General features: G+C 38.7%; 1 protein-coding gene across 7 annotated transcripts in view; it reads right to left on the bottom strand.

Annotated features, from left to right (window-relative positions):
* dnajc6 (DnaJ (Hsp40) homolog, subfamily C, member 6) overlaps positions 1-13,045 on the bottom strand; it is a 41,254-nt gene extending 28,209 nt beyond the window's left edge. For 5 of the 7 annotated variants that reach the window (XR_013296426.1, XM_077584214.1, XM_077584216.1 and 2 more), the window contains exon 1: positions 5,751-6,135. Coding sequence is in view for 6 of the 7 variants with exons in the window: in XM_077584214.1 (XP_077440340.1) it covers positions 5,751-5,958 (208 nt within the window). In the remaining variant the exon portion in view is untranslated. Of the gene's footprint in view, positions 1-5,750; positions 6,136-12,447; positions 12,600-12,755 lie in introns of those variants that run through there. The other 2 variants (XM_077584218.1, XM_077584219.1) reach the window with 2 other exon arrangements.
* Positions 13,046-13,707: the final 662 nt, after the last annotated feature.

The raw sequence follows: 13,707 nt of genomic DNA, 5'->3' as shown, positions 1-13,707 counted from the left end.
TACAAGTTTAGATGTTTATAATATTTAGATTAATACTTAGAGTCCATTATTAATGTGAGATGTTCATGAGATGTTTCTCTCCCTTTCCAAACTTTTGCCTTTCCACCATTCTGAATCTTCAGCACATAAAATCAAATTTCTAAACATGAATGCTTTCAGAAATCTAGTCTTGACTTTCATTTTCTTGACTGTTAAGAGTGCGGTGCATCTTTCTGTAAACCCTCTCATTTACATTCATTAAAGCCATATTTTGATTGTTGCTGTGCGTCTAATGGGCCTTTACACTCACACCCGCTTCCACACAAGGAACAATGTATGCAGTCAAAAGTAAATCAATAATGTGCATATTTGAATGGAAGGAACCAACAGGCAGCTGAGCCATGCAAGAAGTGTAATGTGTTGAAATAATCTAATGTGTTGAAATAGACTGGGAAAAGACAGACCGTGTTTAACATACGGTGCACAAAAATGGATAGCCGCCAAAGGTCACTTTGGAGCATTTGGATCACAAAACACAAAGCTTTAAACTTTAAAGAATAAGTGAAGCTTCTTTTTTCCAAACAGACGCTCAAGCTAAAGCTCATCCTTCATTTTGCAAGTTACTTTTTATCATCACAAGAAGTCTAGATAAGCTTATTTAACAGGTTATTCATCAGGTAAATTATGCATTAAGTACTGTATGCTGTCTTCGCTTCTGGATACTTAACACTACATACTACAGCTACAGTATATTACTATTGCAGGGTGAGACGCATGCATTCAGACCTACTCACATTACTCTGCGCACACAAGGAGTGTTGGTTCATTTTCATTCTCGGGAAGCCATTACACCACTCAACTCTGACATTTTGTATTCACTATTCACAAGACTTGTCTTCTTTCTGCTCTTTTTCATTCAACACTGAAGAATATTGTTTCATGTTGTCTTTTCTTTCTTTCACAACTGAATGGAATAAATGATTGAAATGAAAAAAAAAATCACAAGCCATTGTAATACACGTGATGTTTGTAGACGCATCCTTTGCATCGACTCGGACAGTAGCTGACAGAATATCTAATGTTGCGAGAGACAGGCTTAAACCAAACAGGCTTCAGCAGCAGACTGACATTTATACATCAGCACAATGCCCACTCGTGAGGAAAACAACCCAATCTCACTGACTCAAAGATCTTTTTCTACACATAAAGACCATCCATCCATCCATCCATTTTCTTGGCCGCTTTTCCTCACTAGGGTCGCGGGGGTGCTGGAGCCTATCCCAGCTGGCTTCGGGCAGTAGGCGGGGTACACCCTGAACTGGTTGCCAGCCAATCGCAGGGCACACAGAGACGAACAACCACACTCACATTCACACCTAGGGACAATTTGGAGTGTTCAATTAACCTGCCATGCATGTTTTTGGAATGTGGGAGGAAACCGGAGTACCCGGAGAAAACCCACGCAAGCACGGGGAGAACATGCAAACTCCACCCAGGAAGGCCGAAGCCCGGACTCGATCTCACGTCCTCAGCACTGGGAGGCGGACGTGCTAACCAGTCAGCCACCGTGCTGCCACATAAAGACCATTTCCCTTAAATATTGTTTCCAAATCTTGTCTAAATCTGTTTTAGTGAGCATTTCTCCTTTGTCGAGATAGTCCATCCCACCTGACAGGTGTGGCATATCAAGATGCCAATAAGACAGCATGATTGTTGCACAGATGTGCCTTAGGTTGGCCACAATAAAAGGTGTTTCCTTAATAGTTGAACCAAATGTTTGTGGATACATTTCTGTTCCAAAGTTTAATTGTGTGTATTTTCTAACCACTTTATATGAGAGTCATTACAGCAAAAGCAGCATGAGGAGGTAGAAGATGAGGTTAATTTACCCCAAAACAATATGACACAATACTGACTGTGCTCAAGTTTAAAGTCATAATTGATTTTACAAAATGATGTTCTGTCCCCAGAATCCAATGACATGGATGTGGAGGACAAATGGGTATATGATTGTGGACACACTGTACTTGTAATATTGTTATGAACACATGATGCAGCTGTCTTGGACAGTACATTTTGAATTTACTTGCTCATGCAGTTCCAATTGTATAGGTCACGGTGGAATGTGACTACCTTTAAAAAAAAAAAAAAGGCACCAACACAATCCCAGCTCAGGATGAACTTGCCACACCACGGTGAGGTTGTCTTGTCATTTCCTGTTTTATTTTGAACATTCTGACTCCTTTCGTTTCAGGTCACTTGCCCTTCCTCATATGGTGTCAGTGTCAACCCTGATTCCTGATTGTGTCCACCTGTTTCCCATTTCCCTCATGTGTTAAATGGTCTGCGTCTCCCCTGTCTTGTGCTAAAGTGTTTTCGTCAGAGCCACTCAAGCAAGTCACAGTCCTCAGCCTTGTTGTCCTGTCTCTTGTGTGAACTTTGGTTTGTAACTTTGTATAGCCACAGTATAGTTTTAGTTAAGGAGTGATATTGTTTTGTTTGTAGTTAAGACATCCTCCCTTTTGGAGCACCTTTAGTTTAACATTTAATAGCCTTTGTTTTTTCCCTCTAAACGAGGAGTTTTTTTTGTTTAATAAATATCTGCCTTGGCCTCAAACCCCTATCTCTGCGTCTGAGTCCTAAATCTGCCACGCCGTGTCATAACTCATCTGGATCCAAAGTGTAGTTCAACATGTGAGTTATAACAACCGACTATAAAATGTAAAATAACTGGAACTTAATACAATGCATACAGTCCATTGATAAAGAGGTAATCACATTGAGCGTAAAAAAAAAAGAATCTAATGGAACAGGGTTGCTTTCTTCAGACTTTGAAATTTCACCATTGTCTGGCTATGTGGAGAACGGGGACAGGCCAGAGAACAGGAAATGTCCCACGTTAGTGACTATTTCTCACATCTTTTTTTCTTTTTCTTTTTTTTAATGCAGTACAATACAGAAAGATATTTGTCTTCCAATGTTTTCAGGCTCTGTGCTCCATACCTATAAAATAAGGTAAGACTCAGGTGGATGCTGTGGAACACCTGAAACTTGCATGATCGATAAGGGAGAATACTCGAGACCAGCCTCAACTGAATTTTTAAATTGTTATTATATGTTTGGTGATGTGTAATTTCTACTAGTTTCATTAACTGAAACACATTACTTATTAATTTAAGCATCACTTACTTATTGCTGGTGTCAGGCCAAACCCTTATATTGTCACTTTTCAGGAAACTCCAAAACAGCATGTTTGTTCAACCATTAACAGTGTATCATCAAAGAGAGCCAGCCTTTTTCAACACTTTAGATTGATCAACAATTGGCAAAAATGGCACCCGCACGTGTGGACTGACCAAAAGTTCAGATTTTTGAAAAAATATCAAATTTGCCTAATTGTAACCTGATGCCAGCATTATACAAAATTTCAAATGTTGACTTAAATACTTGTCCTACAAAAGTATGTATGAAAATGTTTAATACAGCATTGAAAAAACTTTGGTATGATTGTCCTGCACTGTGAGGGCTTGCACTACCATAATTTTTGGTGTATTGTACTATTTGACAGGACATCAAACAACACAGATACAGGTACAGTACACAGTAAATTCTGTAGAGTAAATTTTACTATATTTAGAGTGGGACCAAATAGACCCAGTTTTAGAGTAATATTTACACTTGGAAGAGAGTTAAATATAGAATTGAAAAAGAAAAGAAAAAAAAGTGACTCAAGGGTGGAGGAACAAACTCACAACCTTCAGCTTGGGAGACAGCCGATCTACTTGAGCCATGCAGCTGCTGCTTTCTGTTAGTATATTGATCATGTCAGCTGCAACTGATTCCATGATATCTTCCTCTCTCCAAGAGACCAAAAACGATGTCTTCGGTCTCTTGGAGATAAGCCAACAGTAGGAGGGGCATAGCTCAGGTGGTAGTGTGGCAGTCTCCCAAGCTTAAGGTTGTGAGTTTGTTCCTCAACCCTTGAGTGACTTTTATATAGTTCTAATGTTTTATTTTACTCTCTTCCTAGTGTATATCTAATATAATATGAATATAAATAATATAATATAACACATTTATATAAAATCTACAGTAAAAAAAAACAACATTTTCTTGTTTTTCAATTTTACAGTATTTAACTATAAACGATAATGTATTATGGGTAAAACAGTGCATTAAGGGTAAAAAGTTAAACAAAGTAAATTTTACAGCAACTATATGCTTTGGCATGTATTTATGTGGATTACAGGTAAATACTGGAAAGATTGTCGGGTTTTGTCGGGTATATCTGTAGGAGAAGACGCAAATAGGGGATCCTGTATAGTCACCGGAGCAAGGACAAGAATTCAGCGAATTGTTGAGTAATATTTTAGTGCAAGGGCTGTCTGCATCTTCTTCACATCACATTTCTCCGATAAACAGCAAAAATTATTTTATCCATTCAAATAGAGTCAAATTTACTCTACAGAATGTACTGTTTACACCAAAAAATTGTATAGCATTTGTATTCCCTCACAGTGCAAGGCAATTACCCCGCGACCCTTGTGATGACAAGCGGTTAAGAAAATGGATGGATGGATGCAAGGCAATTATTCAAATATTTTTGGAATGTTGTATAAAATACTTTCATAAATGCTTTCATAGGACAAGTAATTGAGTCAGTGTTTTAAATATTTTAGTATAAATAAATGAGGTTTCCCGCGACCCTTGTGAGGAATAAGCGGTTCAAAAAATGGATGGATGGATAATATATACAATACATATTTCTTCCCACAATGTCAAAATTAGATGGCAATAAGAGATTGAGAAAAAAAAAAGATGTCACAAAACATTGTTGTCTGTACCCAAAAAGTGAGGTCACTTCTATGTACACCTTGTAAACAACAATGTATCTATGGCACGTTAAAACTTGTTCAGGAAGTTAAGTTGAATACGTACGTTTGCCAAGTTCATGTTTGGGAAATAATGTGTACGTTCATATATGCACATGGTTTAAATGAAAGGTTTTCCAAATGTGTGGTCAAAATAATGTGAGAGCAAGTGGTGGTGTTAAGATATATGTTCTCAAAAAGTGTGTTACTACTGTGCTACTATATTGCATGCATGTTTGTTACATAACGGTGTCCCTTTGATTTTTTGTTGCTTTGTAATAAAGTTTATTTATTCCACACTGTCAGATGAGCAGGTTGTGTGTAGTTATTTCTGTCATTATAGCAATATATTATTGGTTTGTTGATCCTGAAAATAGTCACACACGGTATTACTGCTGCATAATACCATTCTGCCAATAGGGGACCACTGATATACACCATTTCACAATCACTGTTTCTTGGTCAAATGGCATGCAAGGGTTTGTTTACTATTTGCGCAAATTGGCGTAATTTGAGCTTTTTGCCACCTGGAAGTATGTGTGATGTGAGGGTGAAAAGTCTGTATATAGTCTGTACAATTTCTAAGTCAATATACAGTGAGACCCATGAAATGGTTGCTGAATGGTCTTGAGGGCTTTTACTCACTTTTGTAAGATAATTTAAACCTGGCAGGAGGTGATAACGGCACCAGAACATACTACACTGAAACCCAATATGAACATTTAAGAGGCCTGAAAATCATGAGAGTGCAGGAAGGGACTCCATGGTGATATTGTCAGGGACTGAGACTACTGCCAGCCACCCCATCTGTCACTTCTACACTATACTTGGTGTGGCTGAGGCCATTACGCTAGTCGCTTCCTGTTACAAACGCCACAATGAGGGTGACCGGACACATACCTGAGCTGTCCATGGTGCTGCAGTCTTCCTCTTTGCCGGGGCCGGCCTTCAGTCCGTGAAGAGCCGCTACCGGGCCTCCGAGTGTGCCGCCGCCTCCTCCTCCGCCTCCTCTACCGGTGCTGAAGCTATCTCTGCCACTATCGACCAACTGCAAAGATTCGTAGCCATCATAAGTGCTCTTTTTCTTGTAAGCACCAAGCAAGCTCATCACAAAAATGACGTGAAATAAAATAAAAAAATGTTTCAACAAAAAAAAAAGAGGAGCTCGGAATAGCTATTTTGAAGGAGCACCAACGACGAGGTGGCCGAGCGGTCTCCTCCACAGCCGCCGATGCTACTGCTGCTACCGCTACATGCACCACATGTCCGGGAGGAGAATATACTAGCTGGCTCACTGCTGTCTGGGGGAGGTGCGCTCTCTCGCGTTCCTCCTTCCGTCACTCACTCTCTCTCTCTCTCTCTCTCTGACCTCCCTCCCTCCCTCTTGCTCAGTGCCGCAGTGTTGTACTGTCGTGTGGCCCACTATGCTGCCGAGTATGTGGCATAGCACCAGGGGCAAGGCAAGTAATGTGACAATGTGCCCCCCAATGCAACCCATGTTCCCCTTTCCATGTCCAGTATTTTGAATCCCTTAAACGAAGTCAACACAATGTTTTTGACAATAATATATTAACTATGCAGCTCCATTATGGCTAGCGACTGAAAATGACACACAGTTGCTTGGGGCTCAGGTAACGACCTATCACGGCGCACCTGTTTTCTGAAGCCAGAGGGCAGCCATCTTACGTTGCCACTTTTATAACTTGGGTTATTTGTTTTTTGCTGAAAACATTGTTATCAGTGTGTTTTATGGTAAGATTTAAAATATCATTCTTACTAGGGATGTACTGATTGATCAGTCAGGATCGGTATCGGGGCCAATTTGAATAATGAAAAACTGTCCTCTTCTGCTGTGAGATGACTAATTGTCATGGCTTTGGTTGGGTTTAGGTTAGTTCTGTTGTTGTTACCATAACACTAATAGGCTTTTCATTTTTATTTGAGAAAGCCACTCAATGTGCAGTTAAAACAACTTTTTGTATTGTTTCACAGGTATTGTTCAATGTATGCTGTTGATTTGGAAAAAAATTGGGATCGGCAAATATCTGGATTGGCTTGTCAGGCTTTAATGATCGGTGATCGGCCAGAAATTTTTGATCAGTGCACCTCTAAATCTTACCAATGAAATATGTATGCAGTGCTTCACCCAGACATATCGATACAACCCTATGCCATACATGGTGGTATTTCTGCTGTATAGGCAGAAAATAACATGAAAACGCCGCGCAAGTTAGGCCGGTTAAGCGAGAGGCAACGTAAGATGGCCGCTGGTGGCTTCACTTCTCCCGATGGCGAGTCAGTGACATTGTCAGTCCATTCTTACTGTATAACTTTGTGCCTTTGCGACACCCACTTGCAATTATTACCATAGACAACGTTTACAGTACATATAGACACCGCCTCTAGTGCTGAATCATACATCAAAGTCGCAGCTGGATTGGATGTGAAGTGATCTGTGAAGGCACCTCCTTCATGACATATTTGTTACGTAAACCTGCACACCCAACATTAGTTTCAGTAAAGCCATTGCAGAGTAGACTGGCCATCAATTAAACAATATCACACCATCATTTAATCTTAGTGATTTAGAACTCAACACTAGTTTTTTTTTTTAACAGAATAAGTGAAAATGTATTTTTACATATCCATGCCTAAAGTAGTGGGGCACAAGTATCTTAGTGGGCGTGCACGGCCCCCTATGGCCCACCCATGGCAACATCTGAATACATTCAAATATTATTGTACATCCATCCATTTTCTATGCCACTTGTACTATTCAGGGTCACCTGAATAGATTTCAGTCAGTCAGGCATCACCAAGAAAAAAAAGAAGCAACGCTGAATGCTAATCGTAATGTTAAAGTCAATTGCAATTTTTCCAATCCAATTTCATTTCAAATCTTCTGTCATGACCTTGAGTCCATGCAGAGCAGAGCATTGGCCAATGGTGAAATGCTTCCTTCTTTTGCCTTGTCCCCTGGCAACAATTTCATGGTTCTGAAAAGAGGACATGAGCCTGGGAAACTCATTCTCGAGCAGACGGAAGCACAGAGCACAGCGGGAACGGAATGTCCAAAAGGAAGGGAACTACCGCTCCATTGTTGGTGCAGAGTTTTCCCTCTCATTTCTAACCATGGCACTATGTAAGTGAACGTGTAGAATCTACAAGTAAGAGCAGCACCTGTAAACCTGCCCGTGATACATGCTACATTACTGCTCTGCCACACATAAGGGCAGGACTTAGTGCAATGCGAGTTTTACGCAAGTGATCTAAAGTGTAGTTTATAGAACCATGTAGGCATTATTAAATTTTCAAAATGTGTTTTATTAAATAATAAAAGACTTGAGCCACCTTTAATGTGATTCTATAATAAAAAGCACCTTTGCCAAGGCTGAACTTTAAACTTTTTTTTTTAATGTGGCACTTCATGTTTGCAATTGTCATTAACAGGCTACTTCCTGGATCATGGAGGATGATAAACATTGGTGACATTTTGATTTTGTGGTTCCACTGATGCCATAGAGAGTCAAACAGTGAAAATAAATTCATGTGTTTACCTTTCTCCATATCTTCAACTAAATTGAATACGTTTTTCCTTGACTTATACACTCCGAAGCTCTACTGACCTTATCTGTCCCTACTACAGTACGTCAAAATGTGTAAAGTGAAGTAGATTTTTTAAATATATTTTTTACTGTAGTCAGGTTGACAGCTGACTGTAGTCTCTATGCATGACAAAACCATGATGTAAGATTTTTGGTCGGCCATATGTATAAAATTTTATCTTGCAAATACAATGAGGACTCAAACAGACAGTGACTTGACTATTTTATTTGAAAGTACGCTTCAATCAAATGTCTTTATTGTTGAGTTTTTGTTACATGTAGAAATACAATTTTGCATTATCTGTAGCAGTTATTAGCATTATAGTTTTCAGACATATAAGTAACAACAAAAAACGACATGTGTTATCCTCACTTTAGATGTCAAACGAGTTTTGTGTCTTATGTTTTTTTCTGTTAAATAGTCCAAATGGCTGAGTATTTAAGGTTGTCGACTAAGTGCTAGAATGATCGTTCAGAGCTTGAAGCACCGCCTCTGGTGGCCAGGAGGAGTGAAATAGAATACAAGTACACCCATCACAACCTAATGAGATCCAATATAAAAGTTGTACCATTTTAAAAGGTCTAAAGATGGGTACACATTACTGTTATTATCAGGCCGAAGCAAAGGCCTGATTATCTGAAAGACTACCCTGAGTGAATATATTTGAGTGTGGAGTGTGTTAAGAGTGATTTTTCCTTCTCGATGACATTACTGTTGCTGAACACAAATAGAGGAGCAACTGGTTGTGTTGAGTGCTTGATAAAATGTGTCCCTAATCATTTACCACAATAATTGCAAGATTGGTTTTCCAACCACAATCTAGTTGCCAGGTATTATGTTAACAGATTACTATTTTCTTTTCTTTTTTTATATTACAATACAACTCTTTCTAATTACTCACATTTTTCAGGAATCTGTATTAGTGTTAATTTTGTAAATGAAAACTAAACAAAAATAATTTTCTCAACACACATTTTTCACCGGAATAAAACTATACTAGACTAGACTAAAACCCTAAAACTAAAAAAAGATAACTGGGACTAAATCAGTATGCATTTTCGTTAGCTAATGAAGGCGAGACAAAAATATACTTTAATTCATTTTAATCCGGACTAAAATCTATGGACATTTTAGTTCATGGACTAAAACGAGACGATAATTATAGGATTTTGTAAATTCTTGTCTGCTAATTTGTCACTGTGACACTGTCATGTCACACACAGTGACACACCCCCTTTCAAATTTGCAGCTAGCAGCATAACATGCACAAACCTACGGGACAGACAGGAGGTGGATTCACGGTGAAAGGTAAAAAAAATAATAATAATTATAGTTATAACGTAACATTAATCCAACGGCTATAACGTTCCAACAATAATGTAAATCAGATCGCTAACTAATGCTGGCTAATTTACTAGCATGGAGCCATAGTAGCCACTTATTAATATGCTGTAATTGTGTGTGAAGTTGTTTTTCATTAAAAAAAAAGATGAGAGTAAGTTTTATGTGAAATAGTTTTAGATCTCAAATGTTCAACATTATCTGCTGACAAAAATACACAGGGGTAAAATGACTAAAACTAAAACGTTAACAGTTTTTGTTGACTAAAACTAGACAAATAAAAAAAATTCTTGCACTAAAATAAAGACTAAAATGCTAGATTTATAGTCAACTAAAATGGACTAAATAAAAATGGGATGACTAGCAAGCGTGATTGAAACTGAACTAAAACTGAGACTAAATTTAAAACTGGTGGATAAAATTAACATTATGTAACATATATATGCGATAACTTAGGACATGTGAGTGTCCAAACCAGAGGAGAACTTGGAACTTGCGGGCTACAAATTATGAAAATGAAAGACTCGGCTTGCCTTTAATTTAATACCTTGCTTTGAGACTTGACTTAGACTATAACTACAGGTAGTTGTTTCCCAATCTCCATTAGTGTAGGCTGATGAGGATGATGCAGACTGAGTTTCTGTTCCCATTTCTGTTCTGGTAAGTCATGACCCTCGTACCAGCTCAGCCTCAGTCGCTCAACAATGTCCAGACTGGGTGGCCCAGACTGCCGCCAGTCCCTCTCTTGTCTATTTGTTTGTATTTAGTTCACTGGTTTTCTCTGTTAATTGTTGTCCTAAGTCACGATTCCCTGGTCATTCCCTGGTCTTCCACATGCCTTATTTACAGTTTTGAAAATATTGTAGTATGCAGTTTTGCATCACAGTTTCAAAATTCAAAAATTTGGGCCATCAAAAGCAAAACTGAAAATCACAGATTTTTTAATTTTTCTGTCAAATTAACCACCGAGATGGTCCCAAAGTAGTTTTGCAGATGTTGACGTACACAGCACGTTCACGTCGATCACCACGCGTGTATTCAGTACTACTTACGCCACACCTACTTGGCAACAAGCTTTGGCTCGTTAGACTGGCTAGCTAGTGATCCTCATTAGTCATCGTCACCTCCATGGCAATAAATAAGCTACACTTACCAACAAGCATCGTTATCACGAAGGGATGACAATAAGACAAGGGAAGCCATGCTAATTGCCAAGCTAACCTAAGATTGACATGTAATTTAAATTAGGTGTTTGGGTATTTGACTAGTGTAGTCGCTACTACACTTTTCACAACATATTTGGGTGGAACTGCATTAAAGCAGAGTGTATCCAACTTTGAGCAGCAAAACAGTAGGAAAATTAATAAGCACCTGGACTCTAAACAGAAGCGGAAGCCAGAGATAAATTGCATTACGGTTTGACGTACGTCAGCCTGATCGAGTGGCCTACGTATAAGCTGAAAAGTTACATACACTGGTAGTATCAAATATTTTTAATATCAGTAATTTAATTTGTTTGTTTTCACAATAGAGTCCTTAGTTGTGATTTTGACTTTTGAAGTCTGCACATTAAATGGTCTCAATATTACATTAGAGTAGATATATTTTATGAATCCATTTTGTTAAAAATATAACCCATTCGGAAATGTTTAAAACTGAAATGTTTATTTGTGTGAAAATGTTTCAAGAATACAGTTAGTTTCTATGCACAAATAAATAAATAAAAATAACATTAAAAAAAACTGTGGATTATATACAAAAGAATACCAATTTTTAATTTGTACATTGTCATGTTTTTAATTATTTAATAATACCCTTGCTCCAAGTCCCTGGGATTAACCTGCAAAAATTGCTCCACAAAATTGGAAAGTTATTCCTCAAATGTGATTGATTAGCTATTTCGAGCCAGGTGTCTTGCCTTCCTTCTTCCCTGCGTTTTGGGTCCTCCACAACTCCACAATGAAAAAACCTTCATACTTGACAAGGTGATGTGTAGGCTAGCTCCTTCTACTGGTACGTGGAGGGGAAAAATCAATACAGTTATGTCGTATTTACATTTTTAGAACCATACAATATTTGCATTATTTCTTTAAAAATTGTTTGGTGTTTGCTTTAAAAATTCTACTTATAGGGTATAATTTTCATTTAACTATGTTTTTTTAAACATTTAAATTTAATCTTTTTAAAGGTAGTTTTCTTACTTTTTCTTGTTTAAGGGCAGCGTTATTATACTAAATTTGCGTGAAGTTATTGTGGCTTACCTTAATATTATATATCGTATTGAGGAAACGTATCGTTTTTTATATGCACTTAAGCCTACATGCTACTTTGTTTTAATGTTGGTCATGATGGTGGTCCTGGCGTTAAAAGTTTGAGAACCACTGCTTCAGAATTTTTATGGACTATGGCTTTCTGTTGGATAGGAGGCTGCTCCGGGCTGCTCAGTAAGCTCTGTAACATAAGCCGCTCACGTGACGTAACTGTAGTGACGTCACTGTGAGCACACGCTACTCTCGAGCGCATTGCATTTTGAATTCTGGTTTATTTACATCAAAAACTGATTTAAACGTAAAGCTGACGTGTTGAGCTAAACCGGAGACGATCAGGTGATTGACAAATATGAAGTGAGTAAAGCAATGGCGGCACTCACACGAAATGCATCATTTCCATGGTACGGTGTAGCGTAGGTACAGCAAATGAATCCCCTCGCGATGTACGAGCTCTCGATTTGTGGCAACACAAGAGCCCGTGGGTTACAAATAAAAATAAAAACAAGAGGATACGTGCACTGTATTCCCCGCGGACTGACGTTGACGTGCTTGTTACTCTATGCGTTACGTAATAACAATAACATCCGGCTTTCTCATCTGTCCGGTTACAGAATGACTATTCAAGCACACATACCCATTCTTGGCTGATAAAACATGCAGGAATAAAATGCAAACAATATGACTTTACCTTTCAGGATGGATTCGGGCATTCTCCCGTGAGCGCAGTCCTATCGAGCCGTAAAGATGCGCTTCAAAGCTTCTTGCTATCAGTCAGCGACCTTTGTATTGCCATCAGCTGCAAGTCAAAGGTCAAAGCGTTTATTGTCCTAGTAGGTAAAAAATATGGGTTTGCACCGGGAGGCTGCAAAGGGCTACGGTAACGCGATGTGATCGCATCCTGGTGTATGCGAACCGCGCAGCATCCAAGCTTGTGGTAAATCTTTAGAAGATGTGGCCGGAATCTGTGTTAGCACACGCTACATGAATCCGCAAAACTGCGCCGCTCAGTGCATACAGTCTGCACTGCCATCACTGGAGCGACCTGGTAAAACCTGGACTGGAGTTTTGACGTGTTAATGTGTCTCAGTGGATCTAATTTAAGAAAACTATTACAGTACGAGCAAATGTCAAAATGACATAAGGTGTAAAGACTGCATCAAATATATCTGCATGAATAATTTTAGAAGACAGAAAGGAAGTCAATTTCACCACACATATGCTGTCATTTTAAATAGGGGAAATTACCCCATTAGGAAAGCCAATTAGTTGCCGACTCCATTCAGCCATCCATCTCCTTTCCATTGTGCTTGTTCTATACTTCAGAAGTAGTTTTTTCTTTCACTAATTTAGGCTTACCTGAGTAACTTTATGAATTCTGCCCACCTCTGTCTATCACCCACTTTTGGGTCATGACCCAACAGTTGAGAATCAATAATTCAGTCTTCAATGAACCTAACATGCATGTTTTTTAAGCGTGGCAGGAAGTCGATATGCCAGGAGAAAACCCACTGTAAGTACAGACATGCCATACAGGAAGCCCAGAGCCCACATTCAAACTTCTATGAGTCAGACGTGCTTGTTACTATATAGTGCGCTGCCCTCAATTACAGACTCTACACTGGTAAATGATACATCGACAA

This window comes from Vanacampus margaritifer, chromosome 13, assembly GCF_051991255.1.
Source record: "Vanacampus margaritifer isolate UIUO_Vmar chromosome 13, RoL_Vmar_1.0, whole genome shotgun sequence".
NCBI lineage: Eukaryota > Metazoa > Chordata > Actinopteri > Syngnathiformes > Syngnathidae > Vanacampus > Vanacampus margaritifer.
The sequence above is the reverse complement of the archived record's forward strand: the minus strand, read 5'-3'. Positions and strand labels throughout refer to the sequence as shown.